Here is a 27,515-nt window from a genome sequence, read left to right as displayed (position 1 = left end):
GGAAGCTAAGGGCAGATGGAGCCCATCTGACACTAACTTGGCATTGGATCACATGGTTTCCAATGATTAGCTGCACTTCTCAGGCTAGCATGTCTTTAATAAACTGAGTGATACTGCAAAATGTAAAAGACTGCATTTCATAGTTACTGCATTTGCATCCATTTTATTATCCTCTATCATGGTGGTATTTTCCATTCAACCTGTATCGAGAGGATTCAAATTTGTACATTAAAAATATAGTACATGTTGCTAGACTTTCCTTCCTGCCTTTTGCTTTTGCCTTTTGTTAATAGCTCTGTTTTATGGTGTGAGTAGCTGATCTTCCTGTAAAGATTAAGGAACATAAGAATGGCCATACTGGGTCAGACCAAAAGTCCATCTAGCCCAGTATCCTGTCTTCCAACAGTGGCCAACACCAGGTGCTTCAGAGGGAATGAATAGAACAGATAATCATCAAGTGATCTTGATCGCCCATTGTCGCCCATTCCCAGCTTCTGGCAAACAGAGGCTAGGGACAGTCTCTCACTGGGAACACCTAATAAAATCTGATAGATGGGATGTTCCACTGATGGAAAGAGATGCTGCTAAACTACATTGCCATCAGTCACCTCCTTCTGAAACCCATGCTCTGGGATTGGATGGGACATCCAATGCAGGTTCTTCACTTGGCTGCTGCCTCTTTCCCCACTGTAGTCTGTATTCTCAGGAAAGGAGTCTTGAGATGGTATGAATCTTTTCAGCTGCCTACTCTCAGGGTGGATTGTAGGCTCAGCACTTCAGGGCCTGAAGCCCATCACCCCTTCTCCCTGTTTTTCATTGGCCTCGCTAAGAAATGCACCCAGAAAGAGAGACGTTCTGGTGTAAATGACTGTGTGGCAACCTGTCAAGCAAATTGCTTAGCTGCCAAAGGTGGCGGTTTGTAATTTGATCTGCATTAAAATAAAAATCCGCTAGTTAAACATCAGAAAGAATGGGCCAAATTCTGCCCTTTAGTTACAATGGTTTCAAACCCCTTGAAATCAATAATGTTGCTTTGGTGTAAAACAGATGAGAATGTGTATCTGTTACACATTTTACAGTTTATTTTATTTATATATATATAAAGATTTGAAAAGAAACCAAGAGAAGGTCAGTAGGAAATCATTAAGTGCAGTGCAGAAATCACAGAAACTTGCATTTGAATTATAATGTGCTCTTGGGACAGCAAATGTATTCCAGGTCCATTCCATTTTGGAGTAGGAAATCTAAAATTCAAGCCCCCAAATTCCATACAAAGTATGTTTTGGATTTTGTTCTCAGTGCACAGTCAACATGTGGAACTCCTTGCCCAAGGAGGTTTTGAAGGCTAGGACAATAACAGAGTTTAAAAGAGAACTGGATAAATTCATGGAGGTTAAGTCCATTAATGGCTATTATCCAGGATAGATAAGAGAGGCTAGGGACACCATTCATTTGTCAGAGGGTGGAGATGGATGGCAGGAGAGAGATCACTAGATCATTACCTGTTAAGTACGCTCCCTCTGGGGAACCTGGCATTGGCCACTGTTGGTCGACAGGATACTGGGCTGGATGGACCTTTGGTGTGACCCAGTATGGCCACTCTTATGGATCCAGAGAGAGGAAGCTGTATGTATTTATTTGGTTGTGGTCATAGCATGACACTGCAGGGAGATAAAAGCACTTTTTAGAGTGCAGGGAGAGTTTGAACAAAAAAGTAAAATTGGGCCATATAAGGCTGCAATCTGTCGGACAATGGCGTCCTTTTTCTGCTGGCTGTTGTTTCAGTGCTCTGTTGTAGACTCAGTCTGGAAGTGCTGGATCATTCATGATTGTGGGAATATGATTAGGAGCCTTTCACTGCTCAGTGGTCAATTTGTCTGGCACAAGTTGGTAGTGACAAAAATTATTACTATCTAAAAGCTGATAAATATCCTGTGGAAATGAGATGGTGACTTTGGGTCACTTTCTAGAGGAGAAGTAACCACACTGAACTAGGTTTCAGAGTGGTAGCTATGTTAGTCTGAATCGGCAAAAACAACAAGGAGGCCTTGTGGCACTTTGGAGACTAACAAATTTATTTGGGCATAAGCTTTCGTTGGCTAGAACCCTGAACTAGTTCAATTAAGCTAGTTAAGTAATTTAGGCCATTGGTATTGTTCATCAGAATAAAGTTTTGCAGGATTGGGTTCTTGATTTCTGTTGTCTTTGTGTGGTCTCTGTCCATGGTGCCAACTGATGTAGTCTTCTCTTATTCACTGTCTATGAGTGTTGGGTAGGTGACGGAGCACAGGACTAGAAATGTTGAATACTTTTAGGTAAGGCATTTGAATAATTCAACAGTTACAGTTAACTGATTTTTCTCAGAAAGTAGAAGTGAATAATCTGATGTTAATCAAGTTACAGCTAGCTATTTCTCCAGTGAAACAAAGACATCTTAAAATTATTTACTCACTATTTGTCTAATGCCACATGTGCAGAGAAGGGCCTTGGACCGAAAACCATATAATCTAAATACACAGTCTGCAGAGCAAAGATGGGGGAAGGGATGCAACAAAAACAAAATGAGTAAGTAGTGAAACAGAACATGTCTTGTTCAGCCTATGAGTCTGATAGATCTTTATTCTCTGTTTTCTCCTCTTTGCAGATTAGTTATCACATATCTGAGGGAAGGATTAGGCTAAAGGAGTTAATGCTAAAGGGGAAGAAAATGCAGCTCAAACACCAAAAGCCATTTTTCTGTATAAAATAAAATTTTGAACTGGCAGCACTTGTACCTTTTTATTATAAAACTTCCCTAGAAAATATTTATTAAAATAAAATTGAACTAGATTTAAGAACACAAGGTAAGGTATTTTAACAAGAAAGCCCTTTGTTGGATGGCTTCTCTTCCTTTGCTGTGAAACAAAGCCAATCCGAACAAACTGCGTTCTAGCTCCATCTATAGGAAGCAAGGACACATACTATTTTGCAAGTGAGCAGATGAATACAAGGCTACACTCCCAGCTTCAATCTATTTTGCCTCCTCTTTTTTGGAAGCTTGGAGTCCATGCCTGAGCTCTCCAGTTCCCCTGTAGCTCTAAATCTTCTTCCTCAAGCTAGAAGGAAGGAAATTGTTGATAAAATGTCATGAAAACCACCCAATTTGAGTTTATTTGTCTTTAGAATTCCTTTGTCATTTCCTTTAGAGCAGCTTTTTTTATTTCAGCTATTGGGAAGGAATTCAAAGTAGTGAGATCTTTTGCTTTGCCAGTGCAATTTGGCGGCACATTGTCTTGCACTCTGATCCTTCAGTGTACTGTAATTTTAGACCTAACATGCAGGAATTGCCCTCTGGTGAATAAGGTGAAAGCATTTCATTTATTAAGAACCTTAATTCTTGACCTTTTTAAAAAGTAGGACCAATATGCCAAATATGATAGATGATACAGATTACAGTCCAAGAGGGACTTGGCTGATTTATTTTGCTTAGAACCTTTTAAAAGACCTCTGATCACAATTAACTGTATTTGTTGTGGTGAGAGCTAAATGATAGTTCATAGCTGAAAGACTAGTGACATTCATTGAACTGTGCTGACCCTTCCTTTATTTTTATATTGCATGTATTATGCACTGGGTATCCTTTCATTCATCCCAAATTAGTTTTCCATGTTACCTTGCAAATTGACCAGAGTCAAGTATCTTTTGCAAATGCAGTAGTGATAAACTTCAGCAACTCAGAAAGTTAAATGAGACTTGAATTTGCAATTTTATTTTTCTCACTTAAGGAATGGAGTTTTATTTAATAAAGAGCAGCTTCAACAGACAGATATAATCCAAGAAACATGCGCACAGCTAGCTCATACTAAAGATCTTTTTAATAGCATAACTATTATCAATATCAAACTATATATTAACTTGTAAATTGTTACATTTTATTTAGACTAAACTTCAGGTTATTTCTAAAGCCAGTTTTTACCTCAGATTTTCATGCATGCATTTTCCATGAATTTGGGACCGGCTCCTGCAATCCTAACTCACATAAGTAGTCCTTACATGATGGCCACCATCTTGGGTGACATACCATAGAATAAACTGCGGACCTTCAGAGATAAGGTATGAGCTGTTACAGCTTGAGCTAAAGCTGCATAACTGAGGCTGTAACACTCATATATTCTGTGTGGATTGGCACAAAGAGGACCTGTAGCATTTACTCACCAGCAGGGGCACTGGAACTACGGAGGCTGGGATTGTAGCAGCACTTCCTGGCTTGAAGTAATAATGGCAAACAAATACATGGCTTCTATCATATACAGCATTTACAGTTTTGTTCAGCATCTCCATTATAAAAATTGTTCCAGAGCCACTGCTCACCAGTGAGTTACAGTGGCTCTCTTCAGTGGTAATACAAGTTGGATTCAGTCCTTGGAGAGCTACAATGTGTCCTGAGGACACTCTTCTATTCAAGACCCCATGTACTCCATGACAATCTGATCTAAATTCTGTAGTAAGACTCTGTATTCCATAGTACACAAGCTATGACCGCTTCAAAGAATTTTTTTAAAATTAAGATTTTTATTTAATGGAATATGAGAACAGTATCTTTTCTTATTTAATTTAATACTATATTCAGTTTTACACTGCCCTGACACCTTGAATTGTTCATATACTGCATAATTTTATATGGAAATGGATAATTGTATTACATAGCATTGCAAGGGAGAAGCTGGAGCTATTGACAGCTAGGGATACAGTTGGGGCTTTTGGCACCTGAGAAGATGTGAGATACCCACCAAAATGTGGGTATTAAAATGAGTAGCAGGGAAATAGTTAATGTTGCCACTGAAATTTACATAGATCATTTTGAGTTTAACCCTTCCATCAACTGACAAACATTTTAAAAAAGGCAGAAAAATTAATCTCTCCTCAAGTCAGTGATTTTAGTGTGAATAAAAAAATGGCATAAATGTAATCCATTCTTTACAGTTTAAAGACTGTAAACTTGTAGACCTCTCAGAGTGTTTCATTATGGCAAGAAAATATATAAAGCTTTAATCTGTTGGAAGCCAGTTGTTTAGTACAGGAAAACAAAAACAATTTTGAAACCATTTCATGTGCATATATTAATGGGGAAAGGTAAAATAACTGATTACATCAAGAAGGTTAAGGTGTTTAATGCCTATTTTACTTCAGCCTTCACTAAAAATGTTAATGGTGATCAGGTACTCAACACAATTAATATTAACAAGAGCCAAAGAACACAAGCTAAAATAGGGAAAGAACAGGTTAAAGAATATTTAGGTAAGTTAGATGTATTCAAGTTGGCAGGGCCTGATGCAATTCATCCTAGGGATACTTAAGGAAGTAGCTGAAGCAATCTCAGAACTGTTCGTTATTATCTTCAAGAACTCCTGGAGAATGAGTAAGGTTCCAGAGGACTGGAGAAGGGAAAACATAATACCTATCTTTAAAAAGGAGAATAATGAAGATGTGGGGAATTATAGATCAGTTAGCTTAACTTTGATACCTGGAAAGATACTGGAACAAATTATTACTCAATTTGTAAGCACCTAAAGCATATTAGGGTTGCATGGAATAGCCAGCAAGGATTTGTCAAGAACAAATCATGCCAAGTTCTTCACTTAGGAAGGAAAAATCAAATGCACAACAACAAAATGGGACTGGGTGATGGTATTGCTAAAAATGATCTGGGGATTATAGCAGATCACAAATTCAATATGAGTCAACTCATAGTTGGGAAAAAAAGGCCAATACTATTCTGGGGTGTATTAATGGAAGTTTTGTATGCAAGACATGGGAGGTAATTGTCCTGCTCTATTTGGCACCAGTGAGTCCTCAGCTGGACTACTACGTCCAATTCTGGAGCCACACTTTGGGAAAGGTGTGGATCAATTGGAGAGAGTCCAGAGGAGAGTAACAAAAAGGGTGAAAGGTGTAGAAAACCTGAGGAAAGATTGAAACAACTTGGCACGTTTAGTCTTGAGAAGAAAATACTAATTAAACTCTGGAGCAGGCTTCCAAGGGAAGTTGTAGAATCCCCATCATTGGAGGTTTTTAAGAACAGATTGGACAAACTCCTGTCAGGGGTGATCTAGGTTTACTTGGTCCTGCCTCAGTGCAGGGGGTTGGACTTGACCTCTTGTCGTCCCTTCCAGCCCTATGTTTCTATGATTGATAAAAGTCTTTGATATAGTGCAAATCATCAAGAGCCTAAATTAGTGAATGTAGTCTTCTACTCACTTTTGATGCATTAATAGAGTTAAAATAAATGCTTGAGAAAAAAGCAAGGGGATTAGATGTAACTTGTTTTACAGCTTGATTTCAACCATATTAAATTGCTTGTAAGCCTATTAACATAAAACAAAAAAGTCTAACACACCATAAATAAATCTATTTGTACAGTTAAAGGCTTAGATTTGAACCACTAGGCTAAATCAGTCAGACATAAGTGTGGCAGCTATGCTATCTGCATATCCATATGGGGTTCAGTAATACTGAATAATCTATCTCCCTCAAGAATTTACACATTTCAGTGTAAATTCTTGAGAGGGAGAGCGACATCAAAGCTGCAAACTATTTCAAAGATTCAATAATACAGATTGATTTCTTATTATTATTCAGGTTTGGGAGTTTATTTAACTGACAAATTGGATTTTATTTCCTAGTTAACTCCATCTTTCAAAGACCGATCATCATCCAACCTTGAAATAAATGTTACCTGATTAAAGTAGTAAAGGTTAAAACATTTAAAACACATGCTGTAGATCTCAAAAATCAAGTCAAGATGTGTGAGGGTAAGAATTATTAGAGGATTTATGAAATCTGCCCTGAACAAATTAATTCATCAGTTTAGCCAAAGGTCTGTCAATGAATTCAAGAGCCTTTCAAAAAAAAGGAACATCTGTTGCATATTTAAAGGTTCTGTTTATATGCGAATGTAGTGGATGATTATTTCTGAGAGAGGATACACAGTTTACATGAATGTATTTGGAAGTTAATTTGGAATTGCTCTTGTCTTTGAGGATGAGGGGTAATCCCTGGGGATTCCAAACTTTCTCAGTGATGGAGGAGAATTAGATCTTGATTGAAAATGATAGGTACATTCATAAACCAGGATAATAACATGGTAAGAACAAGCTATTATTGAATAAGAGCCAATACTGGCCCTCCTTCCATTATTTTAATACAAAGAATTAATACTATATAATATAGAAGCATTTTAGGAAGGAGAAAGTGGAATTCTCTCCGCCTTCCTTTGGGCTTTCTGGTATGATTTAGTAATTCAGGCCCTAATTCAGCAAAGCAGTGCTACGTCTCATTGAAGCTAATAGAACGTAAGCCTGTGTTTAGGTGTCTTGCTCTATAAGGATGGGATTACTCGTGTACTTAAAATTCTGCTTAGTTTTGCAAAACACTTAAAACTAAGGTCTTAGTTTTGAAGTGACATATTTGTATAGTAAAGCACTTCACAACGAACACCCCAGATTCAGTAGAAAACGGACATTTCTGGGCATGTCATCAGGCCACCTGTAGTGGTCCCTTGCTCTCGAGTGAGGAGGGAAGCTACTCCATCTCATTATAGGCAGACAGCAAGTAACAGTCTATAGGAGACACACCGGCCCTCTGGGCAGGGCAGAGCAGTGTATGATTCCACAGCCTTCTGAGTTGGGGTGAGCCCACAACACAGCTCAGGCCTTCTGCCAAAAAGGGGGGGTTTGGCCACCACCCCAAAGATGGGGTCAGTGGTAGGGGACTGGTCTCAGACTTAATGGTGGATGGGTCCGCCACTGGGTCAGTAGGGATCCTCCCAAAACAAAACAACTATCTCTCCAGCAGCAGAACCGGACTAAAGTCTGGTTCCCCTGGGCTACTTCCTATCACAGTCTGGGTATAGGGCTCCATAGTCCAAAGCTCCTCTGTCTCCTCAGGATACTTGGCCACTGGCAGTCACCACAGCTCCTCGGGGCATTCTTTTGATGGCGGTCTGGACAGGTCCTCAGGATGCTTGCCCGTATCCTCTGACTGCAGGGCACAGCTCTACTTGGAGTCTAGTCTGCCCACCAGGGGGAGTGTAATGTTCCCTCGCTCTCCAGTTCAGAGGGAGGCAGCTACTCCACACTATACTACCATATTGTAGTCACCTAGTTAAGACTTTTTAGGGTTTTGTACCTTAATTAAAGGGTATATAATCACACATCACATGAATTTAAACTCTAAATACTATTCATACTATATAGAAGACATTAAAGCCCAAGCTTATACTCTTCCTTCTTAAGCCCTCTCTAGTACCTCCATTTTCCATTAAGGTTGATAATATCCATTTATTTGTGTGGCTTCCATTGCTGTTGTACTGGGATTGAAATGCCTCATACACAAATATTTATCCTCACAAGAACTTTGTAAAGGTATGGAAGTATATCTTCATTTTGTAGATGGGGACCTGAGTGCAAATGATCTGATCAAAAATCTGTTAAAGTCAATGGAAGTCTTTCCATTGACTTCAAATGCTTTTGTATCAGATCTAGAGAGACTGAAGGCCTAATTTATCAGAGATGTTGAGCACTCATTGCTCCTACTGACTTCAGCTGGTATAGTGGGTGCTCAGCACCTTTGAAAAATCAAGCTCTAAGATCATACAGGAATTCTCTGACAGAGTCCCACTTCCAGTACTTTAACCACAGCATCAGTCCTCCTGGTCTATAACCAGAGGATCATCTTTGATATTTCTCTCTCTCCTCCCTCAATTCAGGCTTTAATGAGGTCTGGTTGCTTCTTTTGCCACAACATTTCAAAAATGTACCTCTTTTTGAAGACAAATTGCTTATGCATTTCCTCATCTCCTCTTCTCATGTCTTTATATGTTACTACCCCGCCTCTTCCCCTTACTTTCCAATCTATCCGAAATATGAGTCCCTTCACTGGCTTCCCATAAAGTTTATTTTTTCTCCTCCTCACATTCAAAATCCTATACCACCCAGCTGCTGCCAACTGTACATCTCTGAACCAGTCTATTTTTTAGTTTCCTTTGCCCTTTCCACTCCACTAATCATGGTAGTCTCAAATTCTGTCATCTGTTGTCACAAAGATCTCTCTTCCTTTCTCCTTGCTTAGCATGTTTGTCAACTCTATGAAGTAATAAATAATAGTAATAATTTACTATAAACAGTATTACATTCTGCCCATCAGTGGAGTTTCATCAGTGTAAATAAGGGCAGAACTAAGCTCATCAACTCTATTTCAAGAGTACAGCATCTTTTATAATGGCTTATCAAAGTTTGACTCAGACTCACAGTTTATCAGACCACTCTGTTTTATTAGCAAAGCTGCTCTGCTAATACATTTAGAAGTGAGCCCCCCGAGTGGGGTTTGTGTCTTTTAATTTATACAGTTTTTTGGAGAACAAGTTACAGACAAAAGAAGAAAAAGATTTTAGTCACCACCCTTCGAGATCCCTGAGACCATTCACGTATCTTCAATTACCTGCCACCCTTAACAATCTCCTTTAACAGCTTCCAGTTAACTTAACTAATTGCCCTTCACACCTTCCATTCTGATGCCTGCTTCTTAGACGTGCTGGCTCTATCTTAATTGCTTCTCCATTCAAAAGCTAACTGTTCCTACGTGTGCTCCCTCAGATACTTTGTAACATGTTTTGGCATGCCCTCTCATATACAATGTATCCAGCATGTCCCCTTATACAACGTTATACTTATACAATGTTATACTTCCACAGGCTATTACTGGAAACAGTCTGGCTGCGCTCCATAATTTTGAACTAGTTATAGCAGTGTCTGTCCCAGGGTATTTGAAAGACAAGGTGGGTGAAGTAATATCTGTTATTAGACCTACTTCTGTTGGTGAGAGAGACAAGCTTTCGAGGCCCAAAGGTCTGGGAAAGGTACTCCCAGCATCACAGCAAAATGCAAGGTGGAACAAATTGTTTAGCACAAGCAGTTAGCACATATTGTTATGCTCTGAGGATCTTTCTCCAATTTGAAGAAGAGCTCTGTGTGGCTCAAAAGCTTGTCTTTCTCACCAACAGAAGTTGGTCCAATAAAAGATATTGCCTCACCCAGCTTGTCTTTCTAGTTTAAAATCAGCCTTGCCTCCTTTCATTTCCTTTTTAACACACTCTGCATATATTTTGAACTTTTCTCCTTTTGAAATCAATTAACTATGGATGATTCTTGGAATTTTATAGGGCTTTACATTCTGTAAAATGATTACAGTGACTTACAAGAGCTGCAGGCAGGGATACTGCAGCTGGAAACCATGTCATCTAACTTAAATCATTTCTTTCCATTGATTACTTTTGTTTAGTTCCTTAAAATTAAAACCATCCCCTCACAAGGTTAATATTGCTCTTATTAGCCCTGAATTTATGGATTGCATCCATCAGTAAAAAGACATTATCACAGCAAATACATTCAAGATCATAATCCTGGAATGCTTGGTGGTTTAACAGACTTGGGACATTGGTTAAATTATTGTCTGAAGTGAAGTATTTGTGAAATGATTGTGGTGGACTTGGATGAACTTTTAGAGGAATATAATTCACTTAGCAACCTCTACATGTGCTATTTCTACACAGAAATTCACAAAACTATAGTTTATGACATGGTGAAATGCTGTATTCAGTGTTGTGGTACTCCCAGCGCAACAGCAAAATGCAAGGTGGAACAGATTGTTTAGCGTAAATACTTAGCACATATTGTAATGGAGAAGAGTTGTAAGCTGTAATTCTTTACTGGAAACTGTTGCAAACTCCAAAACTACTGCACTAGAGCACTGAAATTGAAGTGCCATTTTTGAGACAATGGATTTGGGAAGAGATGAGATTCTTGCTAGAAAATAAGTTATAGACTTCCACCAAGACTTATAAACATTGAGGATATATACACTATTCCACCATTCACTATTATGTATCTTGTTCTCTCTGTGTAAATATTGTGACAAAGCTCGGTCCTTGCCTCCATGGGTCCCGCGTTTCCTGGCGGATTTTGCTAGCCTCAGAGGTTCACTGTGACCCTCCACATAACCCTTCTCTCTCTAGAGACAAGGATCATAGTCTACTGAGCCATTTTCATCATAAGCCAGCAAGGGAGGTGAGGAGAAGTTATCCTTCCTTGCAAAGTCTCTGTCTCCCAGTCTCAGTGATTAATCAGGGGGCAAAGGTGGTGGTGGTGCGGGGCAGCCCGGGCCCACCTTCTACTCCGGGCTCCAGCCCAGGGACCCTAATAGTATCAGCTATGGTAGCTGACCTTTTAGAAACACAACATGTACAATTCCCTGGGCTACTTCCCCCACAGCAGCCCTCACTTCCTCAAGCTCCACTTCACCCTTACCTCAGGGTCTCCTTCCTTGTGCCTGATATGGTGTGTACTACTCAGCCTCTCCAACAGCACAACTTCCTCCCACAGCTCCTGACATACACACCCACCTGATTAACTGGGAGGCTTTTAACTAGTTTCAGCCAGCCCCTGATTGGTTTCAGGTGTTCCAATCAACCTAGCCTTCTCCCTGCCTTCTGAAAAGTTCTTAATTGGCCCCAGGTGTTTTAATTGACCTGGAGCAGCTGCCATTTCACTTATCCTGGTGCCAGGGATTTGTTTAGCCTGGAGCTAATATATCTATCTCCCACTACTTTTCCATAGCCATCTGGCCTTGCCCCGTCACAATATATACAATGTATATTCATACATAATTACCTTCATACACTGGAAAATACATATTTGGTAGTTCTTTTCATACATCTGGAAGAGGAGTGTAGAATTTAAATGAAATGTGTACACTGATCATATTGTCTTGGTATATAATGTGCAGAAATAAATATAGTAAATTGCAGTAGTTTAAAATTGAAAAATATGCACTCAGATTCAGATTTGAAGTTCGGAATTATTAAATCTTGGTTGTTTTATGCTCATCTCTTATGGACAAATTCAGACTAGAAATAAAATGCACATTTTTTACATTGAGGGCAATTAATAATTGGAATAAACTACGTATGAATGTAGGGAGTTCTCTATCACTTGGAGTATTTAAATCAAGACTAGATGTCTTCTAAATTTTATTCAATAGCTCAAGAAGAAGGTATGGATTGAATGCAGAGTAAATTCTCTGGCCTGTGTTATGCTGGTCAGATTAGGTGATCATAATGGTCCCTTCTGGTCTTAAAATCTATAAACCTAAGTAATTGTAGAAAATATAATTAATAAATACTGAATTATTTTGGCAGAGAAAATGTTTTAAATTGAGATTTTGCATGTGTGTACATGCCCATCTGATTTAGAGTAAGGGGGTAGGGTGCATTATGGCTGGTTATATGCTGGAAGTGCAAAGTAGGTTGTTGTGGCCTTGAGGAATCTGAGAGTGTATTTGGCTTGGATAGTATACACTTCTACCTCGATATAACGCGGTCCTCGGGAGCCAAAAAATCTTACCGCTTTATAGGTGAAACCGCATTATATTGAACTTGCTTTGGCCTCAGGCATTTCCGTTATTAATAGTCCCTTCCAACCCCTGCCCCCGCTCCCTGTCCCCTGACCGCCTCGCCCCCAGAACCTCAAAACCATCCAACCCCCCCTGCTCTCTGTCCCTTGACCGCCCCCTGAGACCCTCTGCCCCTTATCCAATCCCTCGGCCCTGGCCCAGCAGCCTTAACACACCGTTCAGAGCAGCGTGTCTGAGCCAGACACGCTGAGACGCTGATCCGCCGAAGCGCACAGCCCCGCCCCCCAGAGCACTGCTTTACCACGTTCTATCCAAATTTGTGTTTTATCAGGTCGTGTTGTATTGGAGTAGAGGTGTACTTAGGAAACGAGGCATATGAATGAAGATGGTATTACCTGATGATTTTCTTAACTTTTAGTGATTGCGTGATGGTATTTGCATCTGAACAGCCTTAATGTCAACTAGCAAAGGGTGTTTGTTGTTTGAGTGACTGTATATAGTTGACTTTTTTTTGAATGAAAACTAAAATAGCTGTATTTCCCATAATTCTATTCTTTTTTCATGTATTGATGAAAAGAATGTGTATGGAATATCAACTTTAATCTAATAAAAGGAACCCACAACTTATTTTTTTATTAAAACTAATAGAATATCACTCTGATATGTTTTTGAACTAAATTTCCCTTTACTGTAATTGGTTTAATAATTCCTTTGATTATTTGGAAGATCAGCCTCTACCATGTCCTATTATTTCTCTCATTTTCCATTTTTCTTCATTTTGATCCTATACTGAGGACTTTAAAAGCAAAGCAATTGGCAAGTTTAGTATTACATTGGACCCACCTACTTCTGGTGTCACATTTCATAAATTGGTAGTAGGCTTAGAAGTTCAAGTTTTAATCAAAAGTTGTATTTTCAAATGCATTTCACATTTTTCTGGAAAATATCCCTGTGTGTAGTGTTTGTATTACTGCTTTGATACATTAATTACCCTAACAACCTGATTAATCAGAAATAATCTCTGACCTGGTCCCAGAAGTCTGTGGTTTCTGACTCCATCGAAGTCTGATCATTCTAGTAATAAAGTTCAGCCTGCTAAAAACAAAACAAAATAAACCCTACAAGAACAAAATTATCCCCCTTCCTCCATAAACACATAGTCATCCTGGGTGGTTTTTCAGGTCCCAGTTGATGAATTATTTATTTGACTAGCCACTGTTTGACTAGTTCTAGTGTTTACACCCTTAAATATATTTGTAGACCGTTAGCATGTCTCTCCTGAGCAGACACTTAACCAAGTTACGTGTATTTTGTTACATGTGTGCATAATGGCTGAGAAGAAATACAGTGGAGACATAAGTTGTATAAAACATTTTTAGTCAGAATGTTTGAGTCAGACTTTGCATTTAAACAATCAGAAACTTTTAAGTCAAATCAGAGGAGGCTATATATTAGAGTGTGTATATGTGGGAGATGGAGAGAGAAAAGCATTTACATCCTGATTTATTTTAAAATCACACACACCAAGCACATTATGGCTGGCACAGCTAACAAGACAAACTTTTGAAAAGAAGCAAAAGCGCAACGAAAAACATCTTGAGGTTGATGATTCTCTTTTTGGCGGCATATGTGTTCACTACAGCAAAATCCAAATAGCAACAGAAACAATGCAGCTTTTGGTGGGGTTATCCAATTATAGTGATGCCTCTCTGGCTGGAATTCTCCTTTACAATCTATTTGAATGGCTAGCCATAATATAAATAAATAAATTAAATAAAAAACCTGGTACAACTACCAAATTAGTTGTCTGTTCAAGATTATGTGATTTTGAGTGAAGAAGGTATCTAGGAGAATCAAAACATGTCTCCTCCTCCCGTATCAGACCATGTTTGCATCTCATCTGATCTTGGGATAGCTTTTGAACAGTGTTTTCTACCAGCTAATATAGGCACCTTGACATTAATTAAAGGGGAAGAATTAACATAAACCACAAATTCTTCAGATAGTACTTTTCTTCTTTTCTTTTTGCAGTGACTTTATTTTTTATTTCCTTTCATGTGTGTTGGTGTCAGTAAAAAAAATAACTGGATAGCTGAGAATAGAGGGAGCAAAAACTTTGTCTTCGGTTGCCTGGAATCCTTTTTTGGTCCTTAAAAAAACAAACTCGGCTGTAATCTCCATAAACCATTTTTAAGACTACTATTCCTGATGGAAAGCTCTGTTCCATTTCTGAAACCGTTTTGTTTTTGTAAGGTAAAGTGAGTAACACATAATAAAAGATTCTCTGAAGAGTAATTGTGTTGATTCAGTTTAACGAGCCCAGAGTACGACTGTGACTGGTCAACCAGTCTTCAGAGTATTCGTGTGCTTTTTTGAAACATATAGAACCATTCTACACAAGTATCTGTTACAAATGTAATAGAAGCAACAAGCCTCATTACCCAGTCCCCACTCTGAGCAACCATGAAAGCAGAGTGTTGCTGACATGATCCATTTATGAACAATATTTATTTAAGGATGAAACTTCAGATTTTCCTCAAGTCCTTTAACCAGACACATTGGGGAAATGTATCTACTTCATAACACTTGTGGAATCAGTCTCTCAAGATTAGTCAGGCTAGGCAACACATCATCTGTAAGACTAACTTTAAAGGACAATTTAGCAACCGGTAATTATAATAATACCATCCTGACTTCTGAGTGGTTAGGAATATTTGGACTCCAGGAGTGGGTTAGTCCCTTGTTGAGAGAGCATGAGTTGACACAATATGATGGATAGCTATATCTGATTTATTAATATTAATTTAAACTTCTGAAATGTTATATTTTCTATATGGAAGTCTTGTCCAATCAGCTCCCATGAGGTGCCTAGCTGGTGTGTCCAGACTTGTATTTTCAGTGCTGTGGACTGTGGAATTGTACAGAATAAGATTTTATAGATGGATTGTCAGGGCTATTTATTATGCATGTGAGGTTGGAAGTGTGTATTTGATAAAAATATTACTTATTGTGCATATATTTTTGTGCTGGGCCAAATGGGTGAATTAGACCCAATTTGGCTTTAAAAGATTATTTAACTGGTGTAGCCAGACCTCTGAATTTTTGAAGAATAGATAATATAGTTGTGTGTTTATACCAGGGCTGAGTTTCTACCACAGGCTTCCTGGGAGTTGGGACATACACTTTCATAAGTGGGGAATGTATGACAATATGCCCACGTGACAAACTGTATACTTGAGAGGCAAAAGGACTTTCTCATGTATGAGGTGTTCACTTAGTTGTGGGATCTAAATTAAACAAAATTCTGAGTCCAGTTTAGTGACACTTTTCATGGCGCCAACCCATGCCTAATTTTCACTGTAGTTCCTAGTGACTGGAATGGGACTTGTGGGTGGTCAGCACTTCTGAAAAACAGTCATTTTGCTTTTATTTCAAACTGAAATAGAGTGTCACAATCCTGACTAGCTCCCTTTTTAGATACTTACCAGACAGCTATATTTGGACCTACACATTGGATCTGTGAGATTTTTAAGCTCCTCTGGCTCTGGGCAGGCTCCAGTCACAAGATCTGGCCTCTCAGGCTCTCTTCCCCAGGCACAGACTCTGTCTGATTCCACTTTCAGGGAATTGGGCTTATAGTCTAGATGCCGTGAGCCCCCAGGACCGGTATTGACATGCTAACCACAACCTTCCCAGAAGTCCACCCTCACTGATGTAACCCATAGTGTAACCCTGCAGAGACACTTGGCAGCTGAAGCAAGGAAGACACAGACTTTGAAGAGGAATTTCTAAAGCAATCATTCTTTTATTTATAGACAAAGCACAGGAGATACTTCGATCTAGGCAAAATAAGAACACTTGTACATAATTTCCTCAGCACTGGAGAGTGTTCTTTGGGATTTGGTCTGTGCCTTCAGCGGTCTGAGATCCCTTCTCCTGGCTGAGGCCATGTCCACACTATGAGCACTCCAGCAACACAGCTACAGCAGCGCAGCTATGCTGCTGGTGCATCGTAGCAGAGATGCTTCCTACAGCAATGGAAGGGTTTTTTGTTTTTTTTGGTCAATGTAGGTAATTCACCTCCTGAAGCAGTGGTAGCTAGATCAATGGCTAGGTTGATGAAATAATTCTTCTGTGTCCACATCAGGAGTTAAGTTGGCTTAACTACAACTATGGGGGGGGGGGGGAGGGAGGAGGGGAAGTAGAGGGGGTATGTGAATTTTTTGTTTTGTTCCCTGAACCTCCCAGAGTCCATTTTTTAAAAAGCCAGTCCTAACACCTTGTTTCTTTGTTCCTTCTTTTCTGCTGGGCATTTTCAACTGCTCCAACCCCTGCTTCTGTAGACACTCTGGGTAAAACTGGTTTTCCGATATGCTGCAGCTACTCCATTGTTCTAAGGTGCCTCCAGAAAGGAAGGCTGTTCAGCCATTGGGACCCAACCTTATGGCAATGATCTTCTCTCCTGTTGATCTCCTCTCTGACTCAGAAGAGTTGACATGAAGTGCCATCGTGTTACACGTGAAATGATTTCTGTTGGTAGAATGCATCTGTAAAAGAGCACTTATCTTACCCTTCTCCTCCCTTTGGCTGTAACACTTGTACTGTTGTCTTAAGAAACCTAAACCAAAATAAAATTAAATAGGAATAGAGTTCATATTTAGGTACAGAATTTGGATAAATATTTGAGTGCTGAAGAACTATTAACTGAAAACTGGAAGTCCTTTTACAACATTTTCCACGCAGCAAATACTGTATGAGATATTTTAGGCAGCATAGCAAATAATTTCTAGCTTGAGCTGAAAAGAGCAGATTTCCTGAAAGAGGAAAAACTTAAAGGTACAAACAAATGGAAATCCACTCATTGGCTTTTCAAAATATTTTCATTATGGGCCCGATCCTAAAAGGGGTTTGCATTGCAAATTCCTATTCTCAGTGGGCCAGAGTCTCTATTGTGCTCCAGCCCTTTTGCATCATTCAGGTGGTACAGGGGACAGGTCGTGGTTGTAAATGGCCAACAGAGAATTTCTCTGGCAGAGAGGAACGCCTTCATGAAATAAATCTGGCAGAGCCAGTTCCTATGCCGTCCACCATAATGCAAGGGGGCACTGGAAAAGAGAGGGGGTGAATGTAAAGGAGAATTGATCCCAATGATTTCAATGGGAGTTCTGTATTTGGGCCCTAATTCTGCTCCTCTTTAAGACAATGACAGTTTTTTCATTGACTTAAATGGAAGCAGGCTCAGGCCTTTGGAGTACTTACAGGATCGGGCCCCCTGTTTGCTTATTAACAAAGTTAGTGTGTTTAAGCAATAGCTTTAGCACAGTGCCCTTCTCTTATTTGATTCTATAGTGAAGTCACCAGGCTGAATTTGTGACATCCCAGAGATATGGTGTGATCTATGCAGAAAGTGAATTCACCACAGTGTCAAGTACAAGAGCAGCTGTGCTGTGACAGAGTTCTTATTAAAACACAAATATCTCCATAAAAATCAAACCTGGAAAAATCCTGGTTAAGTAAACTTTTTGATATAAATGCATCTTGTCTTCAAGTATGATCCAATGTGAAAGCATCCTTGGAAGAAGTACTGCCTATACTGTAGCTGATTTTCTAAGATACTATGAGGGTGACAGATATTCATTTATCCAAGGCTAGGTTTGAGACACTGGAGTGTTTTATTCTGTCAATTTTGTATCTGAAATGCTGTCCTGTTTTCAGCTCAGGTTTTATAAGGGTATGTTTCCTGTCATGTTCCTTTTGAATGAATGTATTTAAATGTATGATTGATTGTATATTTTAAAACAATAAAAGTTATTTGTACCATATTACATGTAATTTTTAAACAATCGCTGCCAACATTTTGACAAGTGTGATTTTCGTTATTTATAATACATGAGTATATTACTAAAGTGCTGTAATATATTTAGTCAAAGTAACAAAGTTCTAGGAACATGAGTCTTTGCTGAGAAATGAGGCAAGTGTTTCAGGTGTCTGTTTGGATGTTTTTGTTTCTTTTTTTTTTTAAAGCAAGCAAGTGTGCCAGTTATTGAGTTGAGAATTAGTGATGTGCTACTGTGTTCACTGAAGTCTTCTAATTGGGGATAAACAGAAGCTTATTGGAAATATGGGCTGTGTTACACTAGACTTGCTTCACAAAGCTGGATTTTTTCCCATGTAATATTGGATGAGACTTACAGTAATGCCACCTTTCCTCTGCATAATACTATAATGATCCTATGAGGCCACTCTCACTAGCCCAGTACAGTAGACCTGCATTTCAAATTCCATGAAGTAATTATTTTAATTGCTTGTTTAGTTCCATAATGTTTTCTTAAATATGCTTTTAAATCCCCTTTTCACTATTGATTCTTCTACAAATGGCAGTTGCATTGGGAGGAAGTGCAATTACTATACAGCCAGCTACCATACCAGCTATCTTCTGCCCCATTCCCAAATGACCTCCTGTATTTCAGGCTGGAGTAAGGATTGATGTAGAAGAAGAAGAAAAAAAGAATAATTGGGTAAATTGGAAGCTTAACAGAGAATATGGGCCAAAAGAACTGGCAAGCAACACTGCCCAATAAATTAAAAAGGAAGACTTTTTCTGAGTCCACGCTAACATTTAAGTGGATACTTATCACTAGGATCCCAAAAAAGTATGTGGGGGAGAAGGGAGAAGTCTGATCTTATTGCCAAATACAGAACCAAGGTTAATTTATTTTGGGCCCATAGACATTATTTCAAGGGAATAATATTGTATATACTTAGCTGGTTTCAGTTATTCATGTGCAGGAGAAAAGAGACATCAAGTAGGTTGACAGTGTTATTTCTCAAACTGATTCTAACTTACAGAAGTGTAAGACACATAGAGATGTCAATGAAAGTGTTGCAGTCCACAGAAAGCAGTGTATAACAACATTCTCTATTTTTCAGAAACTAAAGCCAGCAAGATCACATGAGTCAATAACCAGGTCAGGATGTGGCAGGAGGAAATGTAGACAGTCTAATATATGTAGTTTACTAATTTAAGCAGGTAAAGGACATTCTATTGTATTATCTTGTAATTATAAAGTTTTCTTGAAAGAAACTGATTATTTTAGTTAATAAACTCAGCCATGTTTTGTGGATGGAACAAAGATAGTCATTTGCTTAATTCTCTGTTCCCTGGATATGGGTTTGAGATTTGTTTTTTTTGAGGGTTTGGAGATTTTTGGGTGCGTGGAACTCTGTCACTTTCATTTATCACTGTAAAAATTGGAGGAAGAGGTATTGGGGTTTTTTTTCCAGAGTTATCTTTTAGGATTTTATTGAAGATTTTTAGGACCAAATTCAGAGGTATGTGTAAAATGGTATAAATCAGCCCGCCCTACACTCAGACTTTCTTACGTATTGTAGCAATAGTAAGAGAGTCTAAAATGGTGTAATTTCCATGCCAAGGAGATTGAAGTAAGAATCATCCAGTGGTCAGCTCACTGGAATAGGAGTTAGGAGACCTGGGGTGAAATCCTGATCCCATTGAAGTCAATGAGATTTTTGCCACTGACTTTAGTGCAGCCAGGATTTCACCTCTGTTCTGTTGCTGCCTCTGCTGCTTACCCGCTTTGTGTCATTAGGCAAGTCACTTCTTATTAATTTGCATTACCATAGTGCCGAGGAGCCCATTAGAACAAAAGGGGAATACCAAAGGGGAATACCTGAGTGAAAACATTTGTACAGCACTATCGTTTTAGCCTCTACCCTGACATTTAGGCAGGCCCGCTCCAGCAAAGCGCTGGCTGTGACGGTGCCTGGGGCTACTCCCTGCCCGAGTCCGCCTGGCTGCTCAGGGCAGGAGCCGCTTAGTAACGGGTCAGTAACAGCCCCTGGACGGGGTCGCTGGGCCGGCTGCAGCGGCGCAGGGACGGACTGGACGCAGCCCGACCCTACGTCGGAAGAACGACGCGCCCCACCTTTCCAGGGAGAGCCGGGCGCATAGCGCGAGAATTGAAAACATCACGTTATCGGCGCCTGAAGCCAACAGCCCTTCCACCGAGGCTGCGGCGCCTTTAAGAGAAAATCCCGTAGAGCCGCTTTCTCATCTCGCGATATTTGGCTGTAGAGCCTGCCCCCGGAGGCACCGGCTGGAGTGGGGCAGCCGCAGCCCCCGGTCGGTGCGAAGCGGGTGAAGTCCAGGCAAGGAGCAGGGAGGGGGGTGTCTGTCCCCCGCGCTCCCTCCCCCCACGAGCGGGGAGCTGCCCTGGGTCCAGCCCCCCCCCCGACCACAGCGGGGAGCGACCGTGTCCGGAGCAGTCTCCCTCCCCGTCCTCATGCCGCCCCCTCCCACCCAGGGGGATCCGCTGCGGGGCAAGGGAACGGGGGGCTTCAACTGACCAGCGCCAGCCATACCCCCGCACGGGCGGGGGGGGGGGGGTTTGCAAACGCTGCCCCTTGAACTGTCCCCTCCTTATCAACCCATTCCAACCACTCCCCGGTCCCATAGGAGCCGCAGGAAACTGCCCCGTAAATTCTCCAGTTCCAGAAGTGTTTTAATATTCTCTGAAACACACTCGTAGCAGGGAATATGTTATCTTCCCCTCCCCCTCTCCCTTTTGCAATAAAGTGACAGATATTTGGGACTTATGCAGAACCTCTCCATTTAGATGTAAATGAAATCACGATGTACTTTGGAGGATTGGGGTGAGGACTGAGGAGGTGTTATGCTGTCAATGAACATTTTGTTACTTCCTAAACACGTCTGATTTTGTGATAAAGCGTCATGGAGAGGAGTGGGAAGAAGCGTGGGAATGGGTTCTTAACTGGGGGAAATACTGAAATAATTTAATAAAAGGTCCCCATCCTGCATTATTTGTGCACTTGGAGTTGTGAGTGCACAAGGAGTGCAAGACTTGACCCCCGAATGTGTGTATAGTAAGGGAGATATTTCCAGATCTGTTATATTGATTTCCCTTCAAATTTTAAATACCATTTTGACACAGGCTGTATTTATTTTCACCAGATTTTAATACTATCAGCATTTTTTATTTTGAAACTGATCACGCTACCTCAATTAAATTTTAATGGAGGGCAAAGACTAGGTAAGTATTGGTTAATATGAAGAGATTATGTGTCTATCTTTTTATTTGGTTTTCTTCAATGTCTCTATTTGCCATTTGTTCGCTGTAGTCTTTATTTTATGTTAAAATCTAGTTAAAACCTGGTATATGGTTTGTAAGAACAATTAGAGGTGAATTGGAAAATTTTTATATGTTTAATTCCCAGTTTGATTTGCCTGTTTGTCTGATGGTCTGTCCGGAAGAGGTGTATATACTCTGTTGGATAACATGAGTTATTTCCTCTGTTGTTTGTTAACAAGTGGGAGCTTGAGTATATATTAAAAGATGATTGAAAGATATTGCGTAAGAAAAAAAAAACAAGAGTACAGGTTTTTAGTAAATGCTATGATACCAAATACCAGGGCATATAGGAAAAGGTGATAAAATAGATGATTGACGTGAACATTGTTGTTCATTGGTAAGATGATTTAACTTATTAATAGGTTTCAGAGTAGCAGCCGTGTTAGTCTGTATTCGCAAAAATAAAAGGAGTACTTGTGGCACCTCAGAGATGAATAAATTTATTTGAGCATAAGCTTTCGTGAGCTACAGCTCACTTCATCGGATGCTTATGTTCAAATAAATTTGTTCGTCTCTAAGGTGCCACAAGTACTACTTTTCTTTTAACTTGTTGATGTTAAACTCTTTAAGTAGCATGGTGAAAATGCTTGCCTGGTCAGTGGATGTCTTAAGTCCATTTCAGCCCATGTATTTTGTTCACAGGGACAGCTTACTAGGATCCAAAGCATAGGCCATTGAGCATGTAGTAAGAACTACACAACTACTATATTGAGCATGGAGTAAGAACATCACAACAGGCTCTTGAGTCCCATCTTGATTGGTGTTATACCTTCAAAGTTGAGTGACTGGCTCCTTTTCCTTCCATCTCTGTTAGCATATGGATGGACTCGCTGACTTCTTTTGTTATCGTGAATGTCTGGATGTTCTAATTCATGGATGTCACAAGTGCATGTGTGGTTATAAATTGAAATGTGTGACAGTAGAGGTAAGTTATTACTTATTTACCTTTTAAGGGTACTTTGGATTAATAAATCCTGTACAATGCTTTGAAGATGTAAAATGTAACACTGTTAAGTGACAGGTACTGTAAAGGGTTGCATAAATTCTCTGTTCATATAGTAAAGTGATACTACTCCCCAAATATAAAAGTGCTTATATTGGTCTAGCTTATTCTCATACAGGAAAGGATATAAGCACTTTGATATTGGTATAACTGTGCCCACTAGGGAAAGTACCAATATAATTTTGATTTAAAAAACAACAAACAAAAACCCCACACTCCTGACAAATAGGTATACTGATACATAAACTGTGTGTGGACCAGATTTGAGTGAATCTGCAGTGTGTCATCTCAAATCACATTTTTAACAGCAAATTTTAGATTTATTTTTGTTACATGAAAACAACAAGGAGTCCAGTGGCACCTTAAAGACTAACAGATTTATTTGAGCGTAACCTTTCATGGGTAAAAACCCCACTTCAGATGCATGGTACAACTAAGATTACTGTAATTGAAAGATTACAGGATTTCCCCCCCTTTTTGTGGCTTTTTAACAGCATGTTGTATATAGTCACTTTCACTTCTTTGTTGGTTAGATTCACTTCTAATTTTGCATACTAGCATGAAGATTCATACTTTTTTTGGGGGGGGGTTACCTGTATGCTTTTCCTTAGGTACTCCAAACACATGTATGCAACAGTAACGATGAAACAAAGATTCTAATCTTTCAGAGATTAGATATATTCTTCTATGTTAATTTTTCATTTAATTAAGTAAACTTGTAATCTATTTCCAATTAATACATTTAAAAGAATTGTCCTGAAAATATATAGATCTCATAGGTGCCAGGGAAGAGAGCAAGAGTGTGTGGGTAGGAGAGTATTACCGCTCCCATGGATTCTTGCGTTGAAACCTAAGAGGGGACCAGTGGTCAGGTGTTTCCCCTCCCTCAGGACCCCTTCATGGTCCCATTTAAAAGAGCGCAGAAGCAAATGGATGGATATTTTCATTTCTCTGGAACCTTTGCATTGGAGTCAGGAGGAAGACAAGTGCCTAGGAAGATACCTTCCTACTCCTCATTGCTGTATCTCACAGCCAGTCTCTACTTTTTGGGTGCTCCTTCCCCACAAATAGTTCACGTGCCTGTCTCTGTTGCTACTGAAATTTAACATTGTTGTCTAAATCTACATAGTAGCAATGAAACTAATCAGTCTTAATTTCACTGCTACTGTAAAGGAGTACTGTGAGCACCACAGGCAATGAAACTGACTGTCCACAAACTCAGATTTGTAAGGCTTTCTTTACAATCATGATTGATAAATATTTCTTTTTAAAAAAAGCTTGAATTCTATGGAAATTGATGGGTTTAGGCCTTCTTGCCAAATTGGAAGTGGATTCTTCAAGCCCTGCTATACTGTTTCCTTCTGCTCTTTCCACCCTCAGTTAACAGTAGAGACATTTTAAAAGTTACCTCTGTACGTGCAATCTAAAAATGAGAGTCATGAGGCTGATATACCCCATCACCCTTTGGGGGAGGGGGGACAGATGCATTACAGCCCCACAGTTGAGTCTGTAGGGCTGCCCCTGGTCTCGGGGCTGTGCGACCCTGTGGTCTTAGTCAGAAGCCTGGCCCTGGCTAGCTGGGCAGTGCAACCTAGCTGGCCAGCGTCAATAGTGCTGCTGAGCTGGGCCACCACCCCAGGATGGGCAGTGGCCAGGATAAGGGGACCCAGGCCCACCCTCCACACCAGGTCCCAGCTCAGGGCCCTGTCGGTGGCTGGGTTGTCCACCACCAGCTCAGCAGGGATTCTACCAAAATATGCCAAGCCTGTCTACAGTTCTACAACCTCTTTCCCACAAAGTTGCCTTAGGTTTCTTCCTACCCGATTCTCTGCAATTTAATTTTTCCAGGTTTCCACGGTCTCTCCCTTCTCTGCAGCATCCCGAGCCTATGTTTTGGGGTCCATCTCCATCTGGCTAGCTGGCCTCCACGTCCTGAAGTGCAGGCAGTACACCTCCTTCCTCACTAGCGGTCAGCCCAGAGTGGGCTGCTCTGCTGCCTTTTATATCCTATCTCCAGCTGGAGCATGCCCAGTAGAGCCAAGTGGGCATGGCCTCCTCGGCCCAGAGAGAAGGATTAACCCCTGCTGCACTAGTGCAGTGCTGATACACCCCTTCACAATGAAATAACTAATTTTCAACTAAGTCGAATAGCTCTGTCAACATTGAGTTTGTTTGTTGAATGTAGAAAGTGGAACAGATGCAGTTGTATAAATGGGCCTTGTGTAAATTCATTGAGAATGTGATTAGGAAAAGAAAGCTGTCGGCAACACCACTCTGCTATATGTTTTTAAATTCATGTGCTGAGGCATATTTGTGTTGATTTTAAACAAGAGCTGCTTTTTCTCTTGTCTTCATGTTGAGAAACAAGGTGGGTGAAGTAATTTCTCTTATTGTACCAACTTCTGTTGGCAAGAGAGATGAGCTTCCTCTCTCACCAACAGAAGTTGTCTAATAAAAGATATTACCTCACCCACCTTGTGTCTCTAATACCCTGGGACTGACATGGCTACAATTACAGTTCATGTTGAGAGGCAAGATGATTTACACACTTTCATTAAGAAATAATTAATTATATCTACAGTAGTAATGTAAAGAGTAGATTCCTTGTTATCAATAGATCAGACTAAATTATATTCAGCAGAATGTCTTTCTAACCATGCCATCCTGTCTGATCCCAAACCTGTTGATTGTTATACAACAGTGGCCCTCCAGTACCTGCATGGAGTTCCACTGAAGTCGTCATGGAACAACTTGTGGGATTGAGGCTTTAGTCTTTATATTTTTTCATATATGTTTCATTGTTATTTACATTATTCAGTGCTAAATAGCCAGTAAAAACATAATTCTAGTGTGACTTTCATCCTAAGCTCCTACCTTATGTTATATGTAAGGCCCTTCGTTACTGATTTTTTTTTTCCCCTGAAAAATTCACAAGTTTTTGAAAAAAGCCAGTATATAGGATTTTACAGGAGTTAGGGGGTTCTCATGTTCTCACCTGAATTTTGGCTTTTTTGGGACTTGGGAATTTTTCACAGGGCAAGTGGCCAAGGCTGCGCTGAACGGCAGGTGGGGTCAGGAGGATGCTTTCTTTGGCAAGGGTGTCAGTACTCATGTGGTGTAGGCTTCTTATCCACTCCTGATCTGGTCCTTCAGCATGGCACCAATCTGCCTCCTCTGTGCTGTGGGGGAGTGAGATGAGCAGGGAGCTGGCTCCCAGCAACTGAGACTGCCCGACCACTGCAGTTACAGGCCTGCAGGGAGCAGAACACTGCACCCCGTGAATACTGGCCCCTGCCAGACAGAGCCCTCTCCTTCAGTGTGAGAGTGGATGGGGCCATGTTGAAGGGCTGGGATCAGAAGGGGACAGTGTCCGCCATCGGAAGCAGGGGGAACTCTGTATCGGTAGTCTTGGCTGTTGGGGCCAGGCTTCCTGCCCTTCTTGCTCCCCCACCTTGCAGCTGTAGCAGCCAGCTGCAGGGCACAGAGCCCCATCCACTTCCCCTGCCAAACAGAGTCTGTGCAAGAAAAGCAGAGGGGGCCATGCCGAAGGGCCAGCGGGGTCAGGAGGGCATTCTGTCTGGCAGGGAGGCCAGTATTCATGGAGTGCAGCCTTTTGCCCTTCTGCTGACCACCTCTTCAGCACTCCCTTGGCTGCCTCTGTGTCAGGGGCACAGAAAGAGAGGGTAGGGAGTAAGGTCCTGGCAGCCAAGACCTCCTGAGCACTGTAGGGCATGGAAGGTTTCCTCAAGCGCTACATGGTGAGTACCGTCCCCATGAGTACTGGGCATCCCTCCCTAGCACTTGCTGTCCTTTGTTTTTGTTTTTTCCAGATTTTCTCCCATTTGTAAAATTTTTAGAGAGAACAGGATAAATTTCCAAGAAACATATATAAATAAAAAACAAAAATGAAGGGCCTTATTTATATTTATTTTCTCAGAACAGTGTTTATAAAATAGTGTGAACAGTGTTAACAAAAGCGTAATAAGTATAGCACTTTTTTCACATAGTTTGCAACCTCATCTTTTTTTGGGTGTTTTTGTTTTTAGACAGGTGGCATGCTGGAGAGAAGTGTCTTGCCCCATCTCCTGAAAGTGGGAAACTTTGTGAAGCCACAATAAAGTCAGTTGAAACAGACAAGAATGGGAAATCATTTGCAATTGTATCATTTTTGGGGTCTGAAGAAAAGAACATATTAATAACGAAACTCTGTAAAGCCAGAGATCCCCGGAATAGCTTAATATTTGATGATGAAGATTTGGAAAAGCCTTATTTCCCTGACCAAAGGCTTCCATCTCCTGCTGTTGCTTTTGAGTTATCTGGAGATGGGGACTGTATCCCTTATACAATTAATAGGTATCTGCGTGATTATCAAAGGGACGGGGTTCAGTTTCTCTATGGACACTATGCTCGTAAAAGAGGATGTATTCTTGGAGATGACATGGGACTTGGAAAAACAATACAGGTATTTTGTCATCTTAAACTATTGGTTCAGATATGACTATGCTTTATGAAATAGATTACATTTAAGGGTTAATGATTTTTAAAAGGCACCTATTTAAGAAGTTATAATTGTATATCTAGCTAGAGACCCAGTGTTTGTCTTTGTATTTCATATATTTTGAGAATTACTCTCTGTGCATCATAACAATGATTATAAATGGGGCTTTACACTTTTAACATGCACAGAGTGGATGAAGTTGTTTTTCATTTATTGTCTAGACAGCAACAGTTTTGTGCTGCTCTTGAAAAGTACTTCAAGTATACTCCAAACTTTGGAGACCCTAGCCAGATTTATATTGTAAAATCCAAGATATTTCATTCCATTGTTGTCTTCCAGTCAGAAATGTAAGTGTTTGATTTAGGCTACTATTCCTATAAGTAAAGATGACAGGTAA

General features: G+C 40.2%; 1 protein-coding gene across 14 annotated transcripts in view; it reads left to right on the top strand.

Annotated features, from left to right (window-relative positions):
* The first annotated feature begins 20,512 nt into the window (after positions 1-20,512).
* ERCC6L2 (ERCC excision repair 6 like 2) overlaps positions 20,513-27,515 on the top strand; it is a 231,730-nt gene continuing 224,727 nt past the window's right edge. For 12 of the 14 annotated variants that reach the window (XR_012668542.1, XR_012668543.1, XR_012668544.1 and 9 more), the window contains exons 1-4: positions 20,519-20,616; positions 21,440-21,518; positions 22,260-22,542; positions 26,667-27,082. Coding sequence is in view for 10 of the 14 variants with exons in the window: in XM_075128642.1 (XP_074984743.1) it covers positions 22,527-22,542; positions 26,667-27,082 (432 nt within the window). In the remaining 4 variants the exon portion in view is untranslated. Of the gene's footprint in view, positions 20,617-21,439; positions 21,519-22,259; positions 22,543-26,666; positions 27,083-27,515 lie in introns of all 14 variants that reach the window. The other 2 variants (XM_075128644.1, XM_075128645.1) reach the window with 2 other exon arrangements.

This window comes from Caretta caretta, chromosome 5, assembly GCF_965140235.1.
Source record: "Caretta caretta isolate rCarCar2 chromosome 5, rCarCar1.hap1, whole genome shotgun sequence".
Classification (NCBI taxonomy): domain Eukaryota; kingdom Metazoa; phylum Chordata; order Testudines; family Cheloniidae; genus Caretta; species Caretta caretta.
Note: the sequence above shows the minus strand (reverse complement) of the source record. Positions and strands in the feature narration are given on the sequence as shown.